Consider the following 24927-nt stretch of genomic DNA (forward strand, 5'->3'; position numbering starts at 1 on the left):
CCGAATCTAGTGGCAGTCGCTTCCACTAGTTCGTTACACGAGACAGCAGTAAATTTTCCGATTGGACATGTTTTGGAATATTACGGTGATAGTTTTGCCATCTTCTGATGAAAAATTTATTTAGGAATCAATGAAAGCTACTTTAAGAAGACTCCCAAAAAGTAGCAAGAAGACAATCAACCACCATTTGAATAAAAAATTCTCCAAAAAAAAAAACAGGCTTCGCACTCACTGCCTCAATGACCACTCAATCAAGTGACAATGGACGCAATCATGATAAAAGTATTGCCATAACATCAACAACATCTCTCACATCGTGCTTAGTTACTCCGAAAAAATTATCAATAAATGAGCCTCCACTTACCTGAACGCGTTAGACTCATCGGTTTCCTACCACGGTCTCTGTCCTCAAAATCCGACTACACATTTCTCCGGAAGGACAATAACTCAGAACGCAAAAACAAATGCAAACTTCTTCGGAAAAGCATTCCCTTGGCGAGGCACAGTCCTTCAGTCACTCTTCTTGAGACTTGACTTAGCAGAGGAAAAATCGATTACCCTATCCTCAAAGGAGTCAGTTTCACTCTTACAATACATTACCTTTAGCTTGACGCTCGCAGTGCTTCGCTTTCACAACTAAAAGCTCCGATAACACTCAGTGAAAATGTAAAAAACTCAGAAAAGAAAATTAAAAAACGGTCAATCGGGCCTTCACTTCACACACAGTTGCGAACGTAGACATTCGAAAGACAAGACATGCGCGGGTTACTACAAATTCAGCAAAGAACGGGTAGGCTACTACAAGTTCGGTAGCCAAACAGACAGCTCAAACTTGGTTCCGATGCGGCAAGGGTCCAAAGATCAAACCTCATAAGTTTGTGGCTGTATAATGTATACATCTTCATCTTCAGTTAAGAAGGTATAACAATCGACCGCAGTAGATAACATACAATCTTATGAGGCGAGCGGCGCTTCACTTACAATCCACTATGGTCAACGCCTTTCAGACTGCATACAGACATCCATGATACTTACGCTTCAAACCATTCTATGCAACATAACAAACAGGATACTTACGCTTTGGCTCTTCCCTTTCCCAGGGTTCGCGGAAAGCGCATTAAAGAAGTGACAATCTGTTTCGACCTCCGAATCTAGTGGCGGTCAGAGGTTAGCGTGGTCTAACCTTCAGTCGTTTCCACTAGTTCGACTGTTGGTTAGTAATAGTAACCTTCTGATCGCACAGCGAATGTTTGGTTCCTTTAAAATCCATAATTTGTCAATGAAAATAGGTGACCTTGATTTGTATGTAAAATTGTTTTATTTGCACGGGAAATTAAAGTTAAATTAGCAACGAAGTACAATATTACAAATCCAATTCTTCTACAGCAAAGTCAACGACGAAAGAGTAAATACCGTATTCCGTTAACGATTTCAGATCCTCTTTCAATAATGTGGATGGGCTCGCATTGATTATCTGCCGATGGGAATTTAGTGGTCAATTAAAGTGGTGAATGAGGATGACTTCATACTGTATTAACGAGCCTACCTGCTTAATTTCGGATCTTTGCTGTTCGTTGGCGAATACCAATAGTGCAGCTGCCATATAAGACCGTTGTAAGAACACAAATTGTCGGGCTATTGACATGAAATCAATTTTGGACACAACAGGACAGGTCTACGCATTTAAATCGACCCGAAAAATAAATTTTTATTTTAGAATCTCCGGATAAGAATACGCGCCGACTTCACCAACTCACCTGACACAAAAACAACGATTTTATTAGCCTTGCGTCTTGATCGGGTGTTCGCATTTTCGTCGCACATTCAAACGGTTTCTCGATCAAATACTGCCATGCCACAGCAAACGCATCATCGATTTGCCGTAGTTCTGGGCGTCTTGATAAGAGTTCAATGATTGCACTCAACCGGTTCGTCTGTGTGGTTGGACATAAATCGAAAATCAAAATTTGTACACGAAACTTCAATCGTACTGCCAGTTAACTACATACCATTTTCAAAGTAACCATCTGCTTCAAAGTGCTGCGCCATAATTTTGGATGGTAAATGTCATAGCCCACCGAAATCAGTATTATCACATCAATTGCCTTCGGATCGTGCGCATACTTTTTCCATATTTTCTTCAGCGTTTCAATTTTCTCTGCTTTCGACAAATTGTTGAACGCCTGGTCACTGTATTTGAAACCGAGCTGCTTCAGATAGTATGCACACTTGATCTGAATGAATTGACCGCACGGAAATATTTCGTTTTCACCGTTCGATAGCTTCATGTAACACTCGAAGGCTAGCAACTTCTTGGCGGCACTGGAATATCAGACAAATGTTGGGTTAAGCAATAACAGCATGGAGCCTGAGAGAGTTTCGTTTTCATTACCTCGATTGATCCAAGTATCTTAAGCAAAAGTCCAACGCTTCTGCTGGTGTCCATCGACTGAGTATGTAACAGGTTCTGTGAAGGGAATTGTATGAGTAGAGGTCAGGCAAATAGAAATTGCAACAAACGCTTACCGGGTAATGATTTCAAAGTTCTGTGGATCAACGTCCGCAACGGTATCGATTGGTTCACAAAACGTTTCGTCGGCAGAGCCGTTGCTCGTGACGGTATCACAAAACCATTTACGTAGAATGTCCATTTGAATTTCTTTCAAGTTCTTATTATGTAGATCGGCCACCTCTTCCACGAGCTGTAAATTATGAACGAGATCATCAGCATCTTTCGAAAACATGACCGCCCATGCCCTATACCTTATTGATGTTAATTTGTTGTTCCTTCAAAATGGACTCGTGTTCGTACAATTCAGAGATCAAATCTTCCGGCTTTTCCACCAATTCGTTCAGTTTGTCGTCCATCAGATTGTACAAACGAAGCAAGAATTTCAGTTTGTATATGGGATACAATCGTTTGATTTGAGTCAAAATAGCTGCATCACGACGATTTGTACGCAGTTCGGGTTCATTATTTACGGCAAACGTATAACATTCATAAGCGGCTTCCACTTGGTCGGCCCCTTCTGCTGCGAATTTGGTGGTGAAGTGTAACGCTGAAAGAATGTTCCCCTTGTCGCTCATTTTGTTGGTCACTCGTAGAATCTGAAAACAATTGATGATGAGTCTATACGCCACCGATTGTGTCTTTGGGTCTAGCTTACCGATTGTAGGAATTCGTTATTTTTCGGATGGAAGTTATAGTTGGCTGAATCTTCTTTGAATTTATTCTGATTCTCGCCCAGTGAATTCTTCACAGCTAACATACAGAGACTGTCTTTGCTTTCAGCAATCGTTGCCGCATCACTACCGGTCATTTGTGCATGAATTTCGATCAACTGATACCATTTGTCAAAATCTTCGACGTTGACCTCGTCTCCTGCAAAATTAAAATTCAAATTTAACCACGATCGTCAGACGAAATCGATTGGTGCCCCGAATTACTTAAAATATCCTCCAGTGTCTTGTCGGCTGTCAAAAGGAATGGGATGCGATATTTCGAAATTGGTGGCGGTACACCGCTCAGCGGATGAAATGCCAGCCAGGTATCGTTCTCAATTTGTCCGATTGGATTTCTACGTTTACCGACCATTTTGTGTTTCATCAATTTCAAAATGATCAACCACCAATTCATGACAGGTTGAGCGGCCTTGATCGTATTCAGGATGTGAATGACGCACAGGAATATTTCGTAGAAGTAAAAGTTGATGGTTTTCATAAAGTTGAGCAGCTCTTTCGCTAAATGGTCTTTGCTGGTCAATTCATTGATGTAAATTTCACACATGTCACACAGATCTTCGACAGAGTTTTTGGCCATTATTTCCTCTTTGCCGAAGACGTCGGTTTTGATGGAATAATCCAATTCCTGGGTGCTTAAAATGGTTAAAATCTGGAAGTAAATTGGGGAAGAAGCGATTAGATTTGGAAGAGTTTCTAGCGAAACTGACTATCGGGAGCGCAACTCCAAAAAAAAACCATATTTTACCTGCGTCACCAATACTTTCTGGTAATTCCATTTGAATGCCTCGCTCATCTCTTTCAGAAGGGATACGCTGATCACTTTGTTTTGCAGAGCGTTCAGCACTTTATCGAAGCATTGAAAATCGACATTCGTTTGCGGTTGAATCGATGGATCGTGTTTGCAGAGCTCTTTGTAATACTGATATTTGAAAATACTATCCGCCAACTGGCATCAGAAGCAATTCGTAATTTAAAGTCAAACTAATATCGCTTACCTTCCCGGACTGATGTCTATGTTTAAGTTTGCAAAAATGGTGTTACACGCCTCACCCAGTTTTAAGAAGTTGACATAATTCGCCGTATTTTTGAGTTTTGTATTTAGGTACATTGCTAAATCCTTTGGATTTGAATCCGACATAAGAACGGCAATGAGATCTGCAAAATGAATGAATGGGTAGGAATAGGAAAGCTTTTATTGCCAATCTCCGAAACGTTTACCCAAAAAGTTCGGATCTTTTTCTTGTAGCCCGAAATAAATGATTTTCCTGTGTACAATTTTAACATGCGAATCATGGATGATGGACACACCGCCGAGCTTTTGATATTTCAATACCAAATGCATGATCTTGTAAGCGATGTCCACTTTCTTCGATACCAATTCGTTCAGCGATGACGTGAAGGAGCTCTTGATGCTGTGAGTTAAATTTATTTTAATGCATACATTAAAACTATATACATTGGTTGGCAACCATAATGGTTGCTGCTTGGTAGTTCATTACATTCAGAATCAATTTGTGAACTGGCGAACTCACAAGTGTGTTTTAAGCGCCTCGGTTTGAAAACTGTTATTTTGACTTGGGTAGTTGCATATCTCGCCTTCTTCGGCTCGAACTCTACCCTTGTCAAAATAACAGTTTGATCCCTCATGTAGTAAACTACCTCCGCAGCATGTGCAGATGACAATAAAGGAGCTGATAATAATTACATGTCAAATAATCCTGACATCGGACACAAATTAAGAGACATAGTCATAGACGAATGGACTTCCATAAGCGTATGGCCGAAACACACGATTTTGCGTTTATGGATGTGACAATTATGTTGTGTTTTCCATTTTTTAGCCTGGAGAGAACATTGGATTACAATGGAAAGTGCAGCATAGTTGTCAATCCCATCAACGCAAAATTGCTCGTGTGTTTTAGGCCTATAGCAGGCACTTCAACAACGCCGATATCATACAAAGAGGACATTTCATGTGTCTTCTTAATAACTCTGGTGATGTAACATCTGCCGATTTTTTTACTTAGACTGCGACTTCCCGCAAGAGGAAGTGATGAAGCGATTCTAAAAATTATTTGATTGAATTCACCAGATTTTAAGATTTTGTACAGTCATCAGCTTCTATCACGGGTTGTATGAAGTTCTAAATTTTGTAGAAATTGAAACCGTACTGCCATGAGTATCACTTACCTCTCAAAGTCGTCCTTGTCGAATGCATAATGTTTGTTGATCCTCTGAAACGGATTGGTGTCGAGGATACAGATCAAATGGATGGCTAGGGATAGACATTTCAGTACTTCTTCGTTACAGTTTGGCGGCTACATCCAAAATAATAGAGTGAGAGAGATAGAGAGTCAGAATCTGTACGTCTTTTGTTTAAATTAAAATAGGCACGGCATGCACTACCACAATTTCGCAATTGAATCGCATGTTACAAACTTGGTATTTTAACTTGACATACCTTTTCTGCCGATGTTGGACTGCGAACCGATTCGAATACCGAAAATGAGTCGTTATTGCCGTTACAGCTTTCGTTGAGGACGTCCTGCAACGTCTGAAACGAGTGCAAATCATTTTTATTCAGTTTATGACAATGAAATCAAAATATGCTCCGATCGATCAAGCAAATTCATTTTTCCGGTGAATTTTCAAATTTGAATTTTGTTAACTCTGGGAAAATGGAAAAACCGATAGATCAACGCGTATTTCGACTACGATTAACAATTTACGTTTCGATCAAAATGCGCTTTCGATTCGAGGAATTCTTCCGACTCAATGACACTGTAAATATCACGTCCAATGAGACACCAACAAATCAACTGACAAATTTCACGATAGACAACCCGTCCGTGCTTCAATGATTGTTCTAAAAGTTTACTTGCTAACAGGTACGTGAAATTGTCCGCTGTGTGTGGTCCATCTGAAAAGCAATTTCATTTTAGCATCCAATTTTTCCAGAAAATCCTCTCTCTGTCCTCGTAACTGCTATGCCCTACCTGTGTCAAAGCTTTTTATTTGTTGACCAATCAACACCACTGCCAGATCGATGAAAAAGTTGTAATTGTGCTCGTTCACTGTAGTCACATGCAGAACTGTCTTAGCCATTCCACAAGTGAAGTGAATGTTACCCAATGTTTTGGCGAGCTCGACAATGCCTTTCATGGGATCGAAATTAAGGGATGAGCATAGCAATGTCACATCTCTGTAGCAGCTGTCTAAAATGTCGGTTTCCTTAGACGCCAATTTATTCAACACAGTTTTAATGCCATTCGTAAAATGGCCAAGCCTAACGTCCGGATAACTCAGATCGGCTGGTGTCAATTGAAATTGAAACGTCGAATGTAGCTTCTGTCGTGAAAAGGCAATTTTCAGCAGCGTTTTGTCGTTGACACGTTGACTGCAATACTTATAGAATTCGAGAATGAATTCATTGTTGGACAACGAATCGTTTTGTATGTTCACTATGAATTCCAGGACTTCTTCACATTCGACATTGGTCAACAGATTCATGAACTCAAAGCACTTTTCGATGCGATTTTGTTGCAGCAATGTCGTAACGTAATACGAATTGATGGCAAAACTGCGCGTAGAGTCGACTTTCACCAGGTAGCGTACATCATCGACCATGTCCGGATCCACTTTAATGATGCGGAAGGCCAATTTCAAAATGTTGTCGGTCGAATTCGCTTCCCATCCGTATTTGATTTTCAGCATTTTCAAGTGCTGCGATTCATATTCGTTGTATATTTCGACCGCAAGTGGATGGCTGGAGTTGCCCAACTTTAAGAGAGCCGTTACCGTGTCTGACCATGGAACTGGCGCTACCTACGATTTGTTTACTTTAATTTGAAATGTTCGGAAGATGATCTGTGATCGACTTTACCCTCAATATACTGAGCGCACATTCAAGTTTTTGCTCGTTGTTATAAATAAGATCCAAAACGGCAACGGCTCTTTCCTGCCAAAAACCAATGTTTTTATGACTTTTGACTAGAAACTTCACGTATCTAGAGAGACGAAGAAGGTCATAATACGTAGTTAATGTAGTTGGTGATGCGACAAGTGAATGTCGTCAGTTTACCTGACAATTGAGTCCGACGGCAACAGTCCTTTCTCGAAAAATAACGGAAACAGAAAATTTACTGCCAAGTCTTTCAGATGATTCAAATGAATCCGAAGCAATATGTTGAATGCGTTCTCTTCGATTGAGTTCTGTAACGATTGATTTTGGAATTAAAACAAAATGTCTGCCTGACAATTGGTCAGATGAGCCTACGTTCACATAATCGTCGTACATCAGCGTTATATTGTAAGTTCTCTTCAAAACTGAAAGTTCTTTTAAAACGGAAACGGTTGTCGATAGTTTATCCATGCAACCATCGAAGTTGCGCTTTACGTTCCTGCGAGAGAAAAATATCTTTAGTCACTCGTTGTCTAATCCGATTAGTTGAGTCTACGCACGAAAAAAGGAATTGCACTTCAGCAAAAGTATCCCTGACATCATTGATGAATGTGATGCCAATCTCCGGAAAGTCTGGCAAATACTGCAGATAGGTCATTTTATCGATGGCTTTGTCAATCAGATAGGACATCGTTTCGGGATGATGTTGTATGATACATGGAGCAAAGTGACGATACCATTGGATGACTTGTAACGGTTCCAATGTGTCGCATGCGTGTACGAACTCCATATTGATGCGGGAAAATAGAGACGACGAATGTCTCTTCCATATGCAACATGCTGCATCGATATTCTAATGTGTTAGTGAATCGGAAGCAATTAGTGAAATGGTCGTTGACGGTGATGGAGAACACAGACCTTATGCATCAATTTTGTGATGAGCTTGAACATGTTCGGATGGTGAACGAAAAATTGCCACGTAAATTCGATGCCCAAAGGATCGATAAGCTCTAATGTGTCCAGACGAAGTAGTTGCTCTTTGATGTCTCCAAGTTCTGCCTCGTAATTCTTAACCAATAAAAATTAGCAAATCTTGAGCTAGAAGAAAAGCGACGGTACTCACTGTGAAATCAACATTGTCCAACAAAAGCAGCAAAATTTTCTGAATCGTTTCCTTGCCGGTGACTTCAGTACACCGTAAAGAGATTAAAAATTCCGCATTTTTGTTCCCGTCTACCATTTTCTTCACCAAGTCTAACAGCATCGCTTGCTTTTCATCGATCAATTCTTGTTTCACCTGAATCAGAAGAGCGAACTTGGAATAAATTCCTTTACCATACCATCTAACCGATCAACCGTACCTTGGATATGGAACTGATTTCGATCAGAAGTCGTCTAACTCTTGCCTCATGAATGGGCTGACTACTCAAATTGAATTGTTTGGCGAACAGCTGCGATGTTACAAAAAAAAGTAATTAATTTCTTCGTTGGATACTCGAGTGTAGCGTTATGCTTACCTCCGCTTCATCTAAACGTCCGATCCGAATCAATTTCTTAAAACGTTCGGCTGGTTGAGATTCCGTTATCAAATTCATGACAACTTCTTGCGGCAGCATATTCGTTCCGAGAATCTCCTCCAAGTAATACAGATTGACCGACGATTGAGATTGGCTCACCAAATGTGTGGTCGACGGTATAGGAAGCTCATAGTGACACTTCATCGCTGGAAAACGGTAAGTGGTAAGTGGTCGGTTGGGAAAAAGCCAACCAGTTAACTTACATGGAAAATCAACAATTTTCAAAGTGCTGCACTCTTCCGCTTTAGTTTGTAGCAACAGGTGAATGTCATTGTCGCTGACTTGCAGGATAACGACGTCCTCAACGATTTGGTCCCATTCCGCGAACAAGCGAAAAGATTTTGTTACCAAACAAATCTCATACATTTTTCCGGCAGAAGACACTCCAATCCTGAAGCAATAAATCGATATGAACCATCAAGTGGCCGAAGCCATAAAAACAGTTTGACTTACAAATAGTGGCCCAAATTAAAAATGGCCTTAAACGATTGAATCGCTTTCGGTATTTCGATTTTACACTTGGTGTCGATGGTCTGAACGAAAAGATACTTCTTTGAGCTGGACACTACCAGCTCGTCTTGTTCGCCGGGTAATACGCAAAATGTTTCGATGTGAAGGTCACTGGTGCCGAAGCTAACTTTTGCCAGTTCGACATTTGAGATTGTCTTAGACACATCGATTGTTGTCTCACAATTGAATGATGTTATGTCGGATAGAATGTGCTCGTCAACATTCGACAATCTGAAAGGTTTTGGGTGATGATTATTTCAATAGCCATATACGATGAGGAAAATCCACAACTACCTGTATACGGAACCGGTAGAGCACATGAAGACGTATTCATTTTTTACTTGGCTGATTCCAACAAATGTTCTGGTCTCTGAGACGTCTTTATCGGCAACAGAACTGTAATATTTCCAAGGAATTTAAAGCAATAGAGATATAACAGTAGGATAGGGTGACTTTAATACGCAACATGTTTCGATCCAGTATTCGGAACTTCAAATCGTCCTCAGATTTGAAGAAACCGTTCGAATGTAAATCAATTGAAGCCTTCTGTTGAACGCTCCATTAGTTCGAGATTAGGATACACACCGCACTTATGAGTGTTATGTATGTTAACGTCGATATCAAATGAGTGAGAAACATGAATTGGAATGAAATTGCTGGATCTTGTAATTACACGGATGTATTCAACAAGCAAACGGGTTTTTCATCGGAATTCTATCAGATAATGATGCTGTTCAATCAAATTATCGTGTTCGTGCCGTCGAACTATTTTATGTCTACTGCACAATGGATATATAGATGATATACCGCCTTCATATACGCCGGTCTGGATAATATCCACTTGTGGCGCACGGCTATAGTTGACCATGGCGAAGTCATATGGTTCTGCATCCTTTTTGGTGTTTTTGTTTTGTGAAACAAGGAAGTTGGATGTTATTAGAGTGAAACTATTTCGGTATTAAATCATTGAAATGAATGTTTCCGTTGGATAGAGCTGTCAGATGGGACTTAGAACAAAACCATTTTAATTGGAAATTCGCCCATGTTAAACTGTACAATTGACTATGTTTCCAACACTTCATTGGCGTTTTAATCAGGGAAAACGTATAATTAGATGACAGACGGCAAGCATATCACTAGGGTTATTATGGAATTTCTAGCTAAAGCAATAGTCCGTAAGAAGATTAATCCCAACATAAGACCGTACTTACACCGTAAAAATCTGACTGCCTTGGATGTGTAAACCATGAATGTCTCCGCATTTTAATGCACAAATGACAACCAAACCACTGGAAGACAATTCAATGGCATCAATTTCCGAGTCAAAGCAAACCGTACTGCATTCGATTGTATCCTCATTTTCCAGCAAAAATAAATTATTGTCCACACTGACCACTATCCGGTGATTGCGAACAATCGCTTTGACAGATATTGGCTCATTTAACTGTATTTAGCGATGAAATAAACAGAGAAAAAACATTTCAGTAGTCACAATATCTCTTGTCAACAAAGGTTTTCAATTTTGGTTACCGGTCCTTCTGGAGTTAATTTGAAATGATGGTTCTTGTGGAACACATTAGTTATGGTTTCATCTTCACAGTTTGACGATATTAAATTCCAATTCATTTTGAATAATTTTTCGAAATTAAATTCGAGTCATTTGATAAAAAAACAAATTCGTGCAGGCAGCAAAGATTCAACCGTTCAATTCAAAACGTCGATTGCTTCGTTTTTGAAATAAATGTTTGACACTTCATTTGTCAATAGTGCGCAGGCGCTACAGAATCCGTCTACATCATCAAATTTTTAGAATCCTTCTTCTTCGGTGTTTTCTCATGTAAAAAGGCGCAAAAGGCACTAGTGGCACTAGTGCTTCTACCATTTTTCTAGTCATTTGATATGATCTCCTTAGATCCATTATTTTGAAAATAAAAAAGGAAAATTTCGAAAGAAATGATTGAAATTGAAGGACTTGAATTGGAAACATTGGAAAACAAACTGTCGTCCCCATGCAGCCAACATACGCAACCAAAATTTAGTGTACCCTGAGCAGCGGAGCAGTCTTTTTTTGAACGGTCATTTCCTTATTTGTCCACAAATTTTCTACTTCATTTGTTTGTAAGTGTTTCGATTCAAACTGTACAATCGATAGAGATAGCATGATGTGATTGGTGTTTGACATTTAGCATCAGCGCCACCCTGCCATCTCTCGAGTATAACTCTTATATAATTAAAATCTAAATTTCAAGGATTGACTGTGTTATTGTTTTCACTAAACATAATAGTTATTTTCATGTGCTGGGGCCGAAAATGAGGGAGTTTCGAGATTTTTCTCGGGTTTTCGACCCCTTACATGAAAAATTTTTTGAGTATCTGTTTTGGACGATTGATTTTAGGCACTTTCGCATGTAGCCCTCACTTCGTTCGGGCTACAACTCGCGAAATTGCCTAAAAACAATCGTCCAAAACAGATACACAAATAACTATTACGTATCGATTGAGTAGGCCGAAAGAGTTACGTATTAAGTTTTTCATGTGTCGGGGCCGAAAATGAGGGAGTTTCGATATTTTTCTCAGGTTTTCGACCCCTTACATGAAAAATTTTTTGAGTATCTGTTTTGGACGATTAATTTTAGGCACTTTCGCATGTAGCCCTCACTTCGTTCGGGCCTAAAAACAATCGTCCAAAACAGATACACAAATAACTATTGTATGCTTACTAAGAGGACCGAAAGTAAGCAAATGTAAATTTAAGGGGCGAAAGCGATAGCTTTCTCCCGCGAATTGACAGCTTTACTTTCGGTCCTCTTAGCAAGCATACAAAGTAAATGAAAAAGCATGCTTCATGCTTCGATCGGAGCTTCTTTATTGTAACATCCAAACAAGAACGAGTTTTCTTTACATTCAAAAATGCATTGTGTCTTACCATCAACTCATAGGGCATTATCATCTGCATCCGTAAATACTTCACGAGCAGGCCATGACCACTTCTTTGCAATTTTTTCCAATTTTATACTACCATCAGCTGATAACACTCGAAAATTGAGACATCCCCACAACAAAAAGACTTTGTGCAGTAGTGTCCCTTATACGAGACATAACATTTCCGGGTGCTGGGAGGGTCGGTCACTCTTGGTCCCAGATAAGTCGTTCCTTCCAATTAAATGAAAATAAATCAACCAGATATGATCTATTGTCACCTCGGAGGACATAAAGATTTTAACAACCGATTCTAACGCACCCATTCTCATATTAACTTGACAAAAATAATGAGTGCGTTCAAGATAAATCAACAGATTTTGAAGAGTCGGCCATAACTGGTATATAAATTCCTTCATTAAAGCCTCATGAGCTATGTAGGAAGGTTCTGAAAGAACCAGGTTAAGACAACTCCGAGTTAATTACGAAGGCGGTGATACACAAATTGAGTTCAGGGGCTACAAAGTTTATATAAAAAGGCAACGTAACAAAAACAAAATTCCGAATTTTCCTAAAAAATCATTTTCTTCAAGTTGATTCTGTACTGAGTGTGTTTATCGATTTAGGCGTAACCCGCCTTCGTTAGTGTCTTAACCAAGGTAAATATAGTCACTATATTTACCTTGGTCTTAACCTGTTCTTTTAGAACCTTGCTATGTAGTTCTTGTATATATTTCGTATCTTTCGCGGCTTTTACGACAAATTATATATGTTACCAACCGTACCAACCTTTCGTTGCTGATACGTTCGAGCTGCCGCGTTTCTTTAGTACTGTCCGTACTGTCATAGATGTCAAATTTTTACTTGTGGTGATTTTTTTGTAAACACCGGTCAATGAGTAGTGCACCCATCTAAGGCAAAACACCTTTTTATTCAATAAAATGGTTAAGATTTCGGAAAACGAATTCGATCGGCAGTTAGAAATACTTGAAACTCAATTTCTGTGTTGTAAGCCGATCGAACAGATTGACTGGATGGTTAGAAAATTGTCTAAACTCTACACTACTATACACCTGAGTTCATCCATAACATAATTCGATCTGCCCATTTCCAGGATACTCTGCATCCAGACAACATGTCACTAGTTTATCAAAGCAAACTAATCTCAAGAACACTAAACTCCGCCGAGTTTAAATGCAGAAAAACCAAATTGTCACATCGTTTACGCTTCCTTCGACACATAATCGACGCATTAGAACGACAAAATGCTGACATCGAAGACAGTCTCTATGAGATCTACACCAGTCTGTTGCAAAATTCCGACAACGAGAAGGATTTTTGTAAAATTTTCAAACTGATCGCATTCCATACATCGATCTGCCTACCGCATTCCGACGAAATAATTAAGCATGGAAGTACGGGATTTTTTACGTGGGAAGCCAGTTGTGCACTATCCGAATGGGCTCTAGGGAATGTTGACAAATTTCGTGGAAAGAAGATATTGGAATTGGGTTGTGGAACGGGACTTTGTGGCTTTGTGATTCATCGAACGTGCGAGCCAGAACACATTTGCTTGACTGATGGCAATCAAATGGTTTACGACGAATTGATAAAGACACGGAGCATTAATTACGGGGATAGACCAGTTAATGGTCTGGGTAAGTGAGACACACCGATTTCATGAATTGTTTTGTGAACAAAATACCAAGAATTGACTCTTTACAAAATAATGAAATATTCACCCTCCTTCTAATGTTTGTCTGAGAGAATTTTGCTCCTTGCACGAAAGTACCGTTTCATTGACCTTGGGATATCATCATCTACTTCAGATCAGAAAACGCATTTTATCTTCAAACTAGTACAAACGATTTACCGACAAAGATTGTGAAATCTTTTACTTCGTCTATTTGATGTAAAATCTGTTACCTCATTAGTTTTAACATTCCTTTTGCTATATAGTAGATGTCTGATTAAAGAAATGCTTATTTTCATATAAAAGGCCATCAAAAAGTAATCGAGCCGGCTCAAAAGTTAAGTCCGCTTGTATTAAGTCGACTGAAAATGAACAATAAATGAATGAATGAACGAAAAGCATGAAACGCAACTGAAAAGGTCTTATAAAGAAAGGATTCGATGTATCGTCTTCTTAGAGAAAACGACAGAATGTGATGGACAAACCTAGGAATTTTTAAGAATCTATTTTTCTTTGCCTTGCTTCCCACCCGGACTAAATAAATTTTTGCAAAAATTTGTAAAGAAATTTTAAAGTTTTTCCTTACAAAATGGGTAAAGAAAACCATTTTGCCTTTGTAAAGTGTCTTGAAGAATCTCGTGAGTTAACTCACTTTCACTGCCATCAGAAGAACACTTTGCTTTCATAGAACGTCTTTGCTGAAACATTGAATTTTTCTCTCATAGAATGTCATACAAATAATGTGTAATACTTTCTCGTTAGTTATTTCTGCCGGGAATATTTTGTCTGTTTTTGTACCGATTGCTAAAGAATTCTTTTGTCGGAACTTATTCTGTTTACAGTTTCGCACACGTAAAAAATCCCACTTTCGTGTCTAAGGTTTCTCTGGTCATATTTTCTCTTTTTTTTCGAAAGGCCTGACCCCAGGTTTTACTCAGAATGACCCTAGGAATTCAATGAAACAGAAACCATTTTTTTAAAATTAATTTTTCCCCTCCCTATAGAGCGTTTTTTGATTTTCATGGCAGTAGAGTGAGGTTGCATACATCGTTGAATGATTTCTCTGGCTTGTGTGAGGAGAAACCATTACTATTGCCTAGAGTGCCTTATAATGTAGCTTTAAAATGACATCATCAAATTTGTCGACTAAGATTTTTTGACTAAAAATTTCAACTTCATCTGGTGATAAAATCTACAAATCAAAGCATAAACGATCATGTGAGGTATGCCTGAATAGGTGATCTTAGCCAGAATCTAGGACAGGTACATTTTGTGATATCACATTTAAAATACTCAGGTGGTGGCCTTTTTCAAGACCTAAAATTTTCTCTAAGTTTTTCGTTAAAGCAAAAAAGTTAACTCCTCGAAAAATGATGAGAGTGCGATTTTTTACGTGAGTATACAGCAGTAGGTTTAGACTATTCTGTCTAAGGATCTTAAGTCATTGATCCAATTCCATTTTTGATACTTTTAAATTTCTATTGAAAATATATGACGTTACGGTGCGTTGTGCAGTGGGGACAGATGAGATGGATAAATTACGTTTTGTTAAACTATTATCGCAGAGGGTAGATAAGCACGGCTAGAAGACTAGGTTGAATTGTTTTCTTCATAAATTTCGTTTATAACAATTACAGACGTTCAGTTACTGGATTGGTATAAAATCAACGAAAGCCCGCTGGTTGATTCATTCATCCCCGATGTGATAATTGCAGCCGATATTATCTATGATAACACACTATTTGGTCCACTTAGTCAAACAATTCAGACATTTTTCGATAAATCAAAAAATTGTAAACTTTACATGGCATGTACAGTACGAAATGAAGACACCATCAACGAGTTTCTTAGCATTTTAGGTGGGATTTGTTCTACATACATTTTTGTTTCTCTCTTCCATACGACAGAGTTTTATTTAAATTTTGTTTTTTAATTAAAATCTTTATTTACGCTTTATTATGTAGATGTAATGAAATTTCAACGAAGCGAAGAAGAACCAGTGCCGCCCACACATATTTATTACAACAATACCACGCCAATTAAAATATTTTCATTTGTTAAATAAAATGATTTTTTTAGAGTGAAATTTCAATTTCAATTTGTTTTTTTTTAGATTCTAGTCACCATACAGACACCGCCAAATTGATGCTAGATTGTCCCAAATTTAAAAAAATATTTTTATGGCAAATTTGCCACGCCCAGCATTTTACCATTAATTTTTTTTTATATTTCTACAAAAAAGACAATTACAGAAAACAGTTAGCAATTACAAATGTAGAGTACCATTAACAATATGCAATGTTGACATGAGCAACGAATCGCAAATTGTTGTTTCGTTTTGAACCGCACCAGATCCTATCAATTCAAATTGCTTAATGACTGTAATTTCTATTTTCATATTACTAAAGAAGGCGTTAACAACCCAATGTGGATGCATTTTATGACCTACTTTTGTCTGATCCCAAAAACAAATATTTCCAACATGAGACCTCAGATGTGTATTAAACCTTAAGATATGCAGTCTGATCTTTCCTAACCGCATGAAAAACTTACTTTCGATACAAGTAAGAAAATTAAGCTATTTTGCACTGAATTTTGCTATGCTACCTCGAATCGGAGTAGAGTTTGACGAAACACGTCTTGAGGAAAATAGGGAATGCTGAACCGTCTTTCTTTTAAAAAACGGTAGTCGATGGTAAAAAGGCTTTTTAACCAACTTACCTGTACCTGTCCCGGTGACATAAAGGATTTTCACACCAACCTCAGGTTTTGCACCTTCCGGTATTATGAACTCTAACATCTACCATATTTAGATGGCAAAGCGCCTTTTTATTTAAAACAAGGAAATATCCGACATTTAGTGAAAGCTAGGTCAGGGAGTAGTGAATGAAGGACCATTGATATGCGTTTTTGCTGCAAGGAGGAGACCAAAAAACTATAACCTAATGTGCATACAGGATTTTAGGTGCTGGGATCTTTGGAAGGAGTGAATAGACTTGGATCGTGAAAAGTACGATGTTCGCTGTATGTAATGCCTGGTACGAGGAAATCTGAACAACTTCAGGTCGGGTCAGCTTTAAGTTGACCTGAAATTTTCATTGTAAATTTTCAAGTTGATCTGAACCTGGAATGAGAAAACCTGATTCGAATCAGATCAGGTTCAGATTGAACCTGAAATCTGATAGAAAGAGTAATAGTAAAATCTGATGAGAACCTTAGGCGTATGTAACTTGACAATGTTTTTTGCGTAATGTCGGTCTGCGGCCTCGATTGACAGTCTATGCATCTAGTGCCTAAAATAGCACTTAAATAACTATCTGAATAATGGCAAACGAAAGAAGTTTTTCATTTTGTCACTGAGTTGAGAAAAGTTTCTTCCCTAACTAGTACAATGTCGTCACGCACTTCTTTCAAACTTAAATAAAATATTTTTGGTAAAATATTATTAAGGTAAATGATAGAGAGTTGACCTAAATTGACAAGACCAAACTTTGAACTTGAATTTCTCATCGATTTGGGAATGATGTTACATGGAACCACTTTTATTTTATAGATTTATCTTTTGTTTACTTAATTAACATAAATTTTATTAATTATTGCAGATTTAACCTACGTGAACCGTGAGTTATCCGATTTCATATAAATTCAATAAATCGTGAATTGTCCTATATACAAACGTCATAAGACAACTCGCGGTTTATTGGATGGTGAGTTGACCGATCATTTTTTCTTCATACAAATTTACACGGACAACTTAAGATCACTTTTCCACTAGGTCAACTCTCCATCATTTACCTTAAAGGCTTTTATTGTTCGTGCAGTAACCTCAAATCAGCAAGCGGTAGAAGAATTTTCCAAATCGGTTAAAAATATTTAGACTAAATTAAGTAACAGATTCCGTAATTGTACTAACATGTACCTGTCAAGATTTGAATTTTCACACCTAGACCTAACTTTTATATTAGAAAACTGAACCACATTGCGACAATTTAATTAAACCAAAATGCATTAAATCTGATTCGAATTCATGGCCATATCATGGTACTGCCATAACGATAACATATAACAAAATGATAACATCGCTCTACATTTTTCTGTACCATATCAACTAAAAATAGCAATGAAATCAATCATTAGAATTAAATATGATTTGTCACCGCAGTACCATATGCCATGCAATTCAACTTACCCAAAACCATTTACGTTAATGAATAAAAATAATCAAATGAAACAAAAAACGAACGTACTACTTGGCATGGAATCGCCACAAAATCAATGCAATATTATTATTGAATTTCCACGGCATTATACAAATCGAAAACATAAAAAATCAATCTCGCTCGACGAAACAATAATTTATTTTGTGGCCAGTCAAGAATCAGAGAATTAGAAGTTTACAATTGCAAAATATATCGAAATTACACAACTCACTTTGCACCACATCTGTATGTACATTTCAAGTTAATCCAGATAATAGAGATATTAAAAGTGACAATATTAATGGTTCTTCTGAGGCAACGTTATAAATCGTGCTGTTTATTTTACACTGCTGTTCGAAATGTGGTGGCTGATAAATTTCAATATACACAGCCCGCTTTGGACATTATTTTATTAGGAACGGTACACAACTAATTCATAAATGAATAGTTTATTGTCTTCGGTAGACTCTCTTATTTTGCCTGAGGGCTATTGATGAGATTCACAAAATCCTGAGGACATATTTGTCATCACTGTCTCATCAAACGCTATAATAAACCGCAAACAGTAGATGTTTTGATTGGACGAATATTTGAGGAAGCATTTCCTTACATTAATTATTCATTTTCCATATTAAACTCCAATTTTGAGAATTATAGTCAATAAATGACATTGAATGCTAAAATACCGATCAACTGGACATAACTATTTCAAAGAAATTTTTTTCATAAATTTATGTAAATTTTCCAGATTTACGAAAATTTTCTTGGGACGAAAATTCAAGAAAATATTTTTCCAAAAACTCTGTCGGTTGAACAGTACTTCAAAATTAAATTAGGAAATTTGATTTTTAGACCCGTACGAAGTACTGGGGTCTTATTGGTTTACGCATACGTTTGTAACACGTCGAATTGGACTCCCTGAGTAAGGGGAAACCTACTGTGGTTGTCCCGAGTTTTTCGAAGATATCTCCGCACATTTAAATGCTACACTTGTAAATGATACGTCAAATAAAAGGTATTTACATAGCATATTCATCTGTGAAATGTTTATTTATAGGTAAATATAGCGGTATATAGCTGTTTAAATAGGAATTTATGAAAGTTGACCGTACGAAGTCTAGGCTGTCTATATTGCCTCCGGCAATTTATTTGTATATGATAACAAGGCAAAGAGTGGATAATGTAAGTGATTTTAAAGGGCGAATAGCATTGCAGTAGAGAAGAGTATGAAGTAAGTGAAATGAAGAGTTCTACATTAAAGGCTTTTGATACGAATAGGTGTTTCGTGCGGGTCGGCGTTAGCCATGTTTTTTAAGTTAAATTGATTCGTCTGTATAGGTGAGATTAACGTGTATGCGGTATTTCAATATTATTATATGATGAATGATCGGACAGAAAAAGGGTTTAACACAGAAGACCCTCCACGTTCTGTATCTGTCTTCATACAATTGATAAAATTAATTAGGGGAATTGAATTTTAATAGTTCAACCGCTCGTTGTAAGACACCTTTAGGAGGTAACATACCTTAGACCTAGTCCAGCTGCGATAATTGGTTCCGATAATTTCCATGAGACGGAAAAGTTTCGTGAGAAATTCAAAATCAAAATTGCTTTCTAGAGTCCAAAACAAGTTTTTCCGACACTTCAATCTTAAACAGAGTAAAACAGGACAATATTAAATCAGCAATGCATTTGTCTAACAGCTATATTACTGGCTATAATAAAAATTCGAACTCAGCACTGCCTCCAAATAAACAAACAGAATAATGACTCTCTCTTGTTGCATTATGTTATTTTTGAACAGCATTCTAAATGCAAAACATCGAAAGTTGCATCCAATCATCTCACACATCGAAACAATGAGAGAAACAATTCGTCATTCTTAATTGTAGTTGGACATGCATTTCTCTCAAACGATAGACTTAACTGCGTAACAGAACAAAGTTATGCCATTGACGCCACAATACGCGTATGACCTTCTTTCTTTTACAAATGACATTTTATTTAATTGGTACGAACAGCCAAAAATCTCTTTAGAGATTACTATCAACGACAAAATTGTAAGTACTCAGGGGTAAACCAGTAGAGGTGCAAACTGTTACCAAATGCATACGTTGACAGACGGCACGGCATATCAGCGGTTTTACTATCCGATCTATTACTTCCCGTGACTGCATTTTCTTGGAACATGCTTTTTGCTTTATATGACCGCATTTGTTAGAGCTTGTCGCTTATTCCTGGAGATAGTATCGATAACAAATGATAGATATCTGTAACAGGTAGATGGTTTGTATATGCCTCTAGGAGTCAAAATCGTCCCAAAATAAACTTCTCAATATTTATTAAATAGGTGATCTTTAAGAGGCACCGGCACCGGCACTTAGCTAAAATTGTAGCCTACATTTGCGTTTTTCGTATTTCATTTTTGTTTATATCTTTTCATCAGAATCCTTTTTGAAAAACGTACGACCGCAATTCCGACCAAGAATCTGTTAGCTTTAAATAAAAATTAGTTTTGGTTGTAGTCGTTTGATCATTTTCATAAAATGTTCATTGTTCTCAGAGCTGGTCAAATTGCTGCAGAGGGATTCTTTTGAAAAACAGCCTACCGAAATCGGACGCATTTTCTAGTGGCTAGTGGCCTAGAAAGGTAGTCGACTAAAGAAGCCAAAACCACTTTCAAAAAAATTCTTCGAAGCTTGTGTGGCTGGTGAAAGGTGATCAAAAACCGAAAACTTGCACTTTTCTTACAAAAATTTCACCATTTGCACGAGCCGTACAGGGTCTTTACAGTTTTCAACCGAAGACTTACACTGTTCTTACAGAAATTTCTCGAGTTACACAAAATGTAGATGGTTGTGTGGGGTATCATTTGAAAGGTAATTTTATGTGCTTTTGGGTCAAATACGGTCTCATGTGGTTTGGATGTATCTACGGTGAAATAGAAGTTGAAATGCCCATATTTCATCGCATATGCATACGAACCAAATAGACCCTAATTGGCCAAAAGCCAAAGAAAATTACCTTTCGAATGATACCCCACACGACCATGTACGTTTTGTGTACCTCAAGAAATTTCTGTAAGGACAGTGTAAGCCGTCGGTTTCTGCGCATATTTCAGTCTGGATGAATTTTAAAACCAATAAGACCCTATTCGGCTCAATAGTACATGTGATTACCTTTCTAATGACACCCCTGTATGGCTCGTGTAACTGGAGAAATTTTTGTAAGAAAAGTGCAAGTTTTCGGGTTTTAATGACCTCTCGCTAGTTACACGAGTTTTGAAGAATTTTTTTGAAAGTGGTTTTGGTTTCTAGGGTCGAAGTCCTTTCTAGGCACATATAGAAAATTCCACTAGAAAATGAGTCCGATTTCGGTAGGCTGTTTTTCAAAAGAATCCCTCTGCAACCAAATCTATTTTCTATTGAAAGCTAACACATTCGTGGTCGGAATTGCGGTCCTACATTCTTGAAAAAGGATTCTAATGGAAAGATATCATCAAAAGTAAACTGAAATCCAGTATTTAAAAATCGCCCTAATGTATGCTTTTCGGCAAAGCACCGGTGCCTCAGCATGAAAATTGAATTTTCATGTATGTGCACCGTTGTCTTTAGAAGTGAGCTTAACCAGCTTAACCATGTGTTCATTTGAAAGCTAAATAACTATTTCCAAAATGTTTCGTCTTATACGTCAAAAAATGGTCACTAAATGGTTCTGTGGTACAATCAGATTTTTTTTGCCAAACCATATTTATCGACATAAAAAAAAGAAGCCATAGCTCCCGGCATACGAGTTGTCAACGACGAGGAATTGGAACTCTTAGGAGCACCTCTGCTTGAAAGCGCCATAGAAAGTTTCGCTAAGAGAAAATTCGATAAAATGTACGTTCTAATTAACCGATTAGCTTCACTGCAGCACCACTACGCATATTTCGTACTCAAAAATTGCATGGCGATTCCTAAGCTAGTCTACTTGTTTCGATGCGCTCCGTTATGGAAATTCCCAGATTTGCTTCAACAATTAGATTCCGACATGAAATCTGCCTTGGAGAAAATAACCAATGTTCAGTTGAATCACTCTCAATGGGTGCAGTCGAGTTTGCCAGTCAACTTAGGCGGATTAGGCATTCGCTCATTGTTGGACATCTCGCTACCAGCTTTCTTGTCCTCCGTGTACGGCGTCAAGGATTTCGTTTCTACATTAATCAGTTTACGGGATTACGAATCCGAAATCGCCCACTTTACGGAGGCATTGTCGCGATGGAGCGAGTTGAATGAAGACTTAACGCCAGAAAATCTACGCTCACAATTCAACTGGGATCAAATTAACTCCAAAAGAGTCGCATCTTCGTTGTCATTCCCCAACGATACCGAACTGTACCGCTTTCAACTGCTTCAGAACAAGATGTCAGGAGCATGGCTTAACGTTGTACCGAGCCCATGCATTGGAACGTTAATGAACAACGACGTTTTCCGCACATGCGTTGGTCTACGCCTTGGTACCAAAATCTGTCATCCATTCGTGTGCATTTGCGGAACCCAGGTAGATTCGCTGGGTCGTCACGGGTTTCATTGTAAAAATACCGCTGGAAAATTCTTCCGACACGCTGAACTCAATCGTACTTTGCACACGGGTTTGGCTTCCATTAATAGGAGTTCTTTGTTGGAACCACCCGGTTTATTCCGAGATGACGGCAAAAAACGCCCGGACGGCATTACATACACGGCTTGGGAGAAGGGCAAGGCTCTAGTGTGGGATGCGACTTGTGCCGACTCATTGGCCGCATCGAATATGGCTGGGAGAACGAAGACACCGGGTATGGCGTCGGTAAAAGCCGCAAACCGCAAGCATGCGAAATATTCCAAACTTAAACGAAACTACCATTTCGTCGCATTTGCGGTAGAATCACTGGGTTTATTGAACAAGATCGGCGCTAATCTGATTCGCACAACTGGTGAACCGAAGTCGAGGACTTACTTGTTTCAGAGGGTTTCACTAGCCATCCAACATGGGAACGCAATGTGCATTATCTCCAGCATTCCGAAAAGCACCCCAATGGAAGAAGTGTATTTCGTTCAGTGATTTTCTTTGTTTTGTTCTTTTTTTTTTATTTAATTTTGATTGTACGTTAGCATGTTTACTGTAGAATGAATTGAAATAAAGTTTTCCAAAAAAAGAAAGGCGTTCCAAGCCAAAATGTATGCCCTGTTTAACGGTTTAACCCTACTAAATAAACGTTTAATAAATTAAACGTATACGTGCGCAATAATACAATGTGTGTGCTGTAGTACAAATTTTATCGATAGCTATATAATAGATATACAACTCAACTGCCCAACTCGTTCTCGTAATTGATGATTTGCCAAAAACAAATTGATCGGATTTTAATTTGATCCAATTTCACTTTCTTCAAGTTCAATTTTATTCAATTAAATTAAGTTCATGGTCAATTTGACTTGGATTCGTATAAAAAAAAATCAATTTATTTAAAATGTACCTGCAGTTAGATACTGTACGAACATTATTTTATACACCAGGTAAATACCACGTTGAATCGGCTGCAATCACTGAAATTGTACATTTTCATAAAAATTACGGTTGAAGTGAAAGTGAGATTTGGTTCAATTTTTGTTTTTTTGTTTTAGAAAGAAAAGGAAAGAATTTGTTCAGTATACCACTTTAATTGATTACTCATAAATCTCAAGTCAAGCATTACTTGCGGGAAATTTATGATTTTGTACGCATCAATGACCATCAAAAGACATTAGACATAATTTAGTGGTGTACGAAAATTGCATTACGCTTTTTTGTTTAGAATAAATACGAATTGAAAGATTTCAACTGACGTGAGTTCAGCTAAACTTTAGCTAACGTGAAAAATTGACTCTTACCCTTTGACCCTTTGACAAATGAAGAAGTTTTAAATGAAATGTTCACTCATGTTCCACACTGTCGACGAGAAATGTTTGAGAGTTTCTGAAAACCTAGGGAAAGGTCACGACTTGACCCCTATGCCAAATTTTTTCATTACGAAAAACATTTGTTCTACGACTGTTACTTCCTATCCCTAGAAGGCTTTCAGCGTTGGAAGCCCAGTCCTAGTGAAAATCTCTACATTTCAAATTTTCGAGATTTGAACTTGTCAGGGACACCTAACACGCAACCCAAAATTTTTTTTTTAATGTTTTTCGTATCGGGCAATAAAACAATTCGGCATATGTTTTAAGCCTTGAGGGAATCAAACAATGCCACGAGGCGCTGGTCTATCCTGTTCTGGTCTTTATTGATGCCTCTAGTCGAGAAAAGAGTGGCGATAGCGAATTGATGAATGTCTGGATTTCGTTACGTATGTTCGTTGTTCAAGATTTGGTCCATACTCGTTCGAACTTACGAAATTTAACCGGCTTTCCGTTCCAAAATTATTACTCCAAATCGCAACTGAAACACAGCCTTCATTTACCAGCCTCTTCGTTACGTCTGTTCGTTGTTCAAGATTTGGTGACCAACTTTTGGTCAATACTCGTTCGAACTTACGAAATTTAACCGGCTTTCAGTTCCAAAATTATTACCCCAAATTTCAACTGAAAAACAGTCTTCATTTACCAGCCTCAAATCAATACAATTTAAGATTTATATAACTGAATTGATTTGAGGTCGATTAATTAGAGACCTTAAAGTAAATTTGAAAGAAGGACGAAATGCCGTTTATCACAATGGCAATGCCATCTATAGTTCTATAGGTTAGTTAATTGACAATAATTATTGGCGGTGTAATTTTCATTTTGTAATTACTAACTACTTGCACAATCATGAAATTCGTCCAGTCGAAATTAAAAAACTTTAAACTATTATTACTATTGTGTGCTTTCTGCTTAGTGTTCAAAT

At 37.8% G+C, this 24927-nt stretch overlaps 3 protein-coding genes across 3 annotated transcripts; 2 read left to right on the plus strand and 1 right to left on the minus strand.

The window, feature by feature from the left end:
* Positions 1 to 1298: 1298 nt before the first annotated feature.
* LOC119070003 lies at positions 1299 to 10961 on the minus strand. Its single transcript, XM_037174259.1, has 29 exons — positions 10762 to 10961; positions 10443 to 10675; positions 9526 to 9627; positions 9175 to 9462; positions 8925 to 9112; positions 8662 to 8867; positions 8506 to 8595; positions 8268 to 8441; positions 8063 to 8212; positions 7705 to 7997; positions 7520 to 7643; positions 7325 to 7455; positions 7127 to 7250; positions 6240 to 7068; positions 5973 to 6163; positions 5705 to 5797; positions 5434 to 5561; positions 4462 to 4655; positions 4239 to 4398; positions 3989 to 4178; positions 3448 to 3892; positions 3168 to 3382; positions 2764 to 3108; positions 2527 to 2702; positions 2393 to 2467; positions 2010 to 2322; positions 1758 to 1934; positions 1547 to 1675; positions 1299 to 1474 (listed from the first exon to the last, which is right to left on the minus strand). Exons 1-29 carry the CDS (start codon positions 10855 to 10857, stop codon positions 1364 to 1366), a joined length of 5970 nt encoding a protein of 1989 aa, XP_037030154.1. The 5' UTR covers positions 10858 to 10961; the 3' UTR covers positions 1299 to 1363.
* Positions 10962 to 13003: 2042 nt separating this feature from the next.
* Positions 13004 to 15929, plus strand: LOC119070004 (protein-lysine N-methyltransferase EEF2KMT). Its single transcript, XM_037174260.1, has 4 exons — positions 13004 to 13187; positions 13265 to 13808; positions 15481 to 15702; positions 15808 to 15929. Exons 1-4 carry the CDS (start codon positions 13092 to 13094, stop codon positions 15906 to 15908), a joined length of 963 nt encoding a protein of 320 aa, XP_037030155.1. The 5' UTR covers positions 13004 to 13091; the 3' UTR covers positions 15909 to 15929.
* A 5992-nt stretch (positions 15930 to 21921) lies between these two features.
* LOC119070022 lies at positions 21922 to 23124 on the plus strand. Its single transcript, XM_037174303.1, has 2 exons — positions 21922 to 22597; positions 22676 to 23124. The coding sequence occupies exons 1-2, from the start codon at positions 21922 to 21924 to the stop codon at positions 23122 to 23124; spliced, it is 1125 nt and encodes a 374-aa protein (XP_037030198.1).
* Positions 23125 to 24927: the final 1803 nt, after the last annotated feature.

This window comes from Bradysia coprophila (assembly GCF_014529535.1).
Source record: "Bradysia coprophila strain Holo2 chromosome X unlocalized genomic scaffold, BU_Bcop_v1 contig_44, whole genome shotgun sequence".
NCBI lineage: Eukaryota > Metazoa > Arthropoda > Insecta > Diptera > Sciaridae > Bradysia > Bradysia coprophila.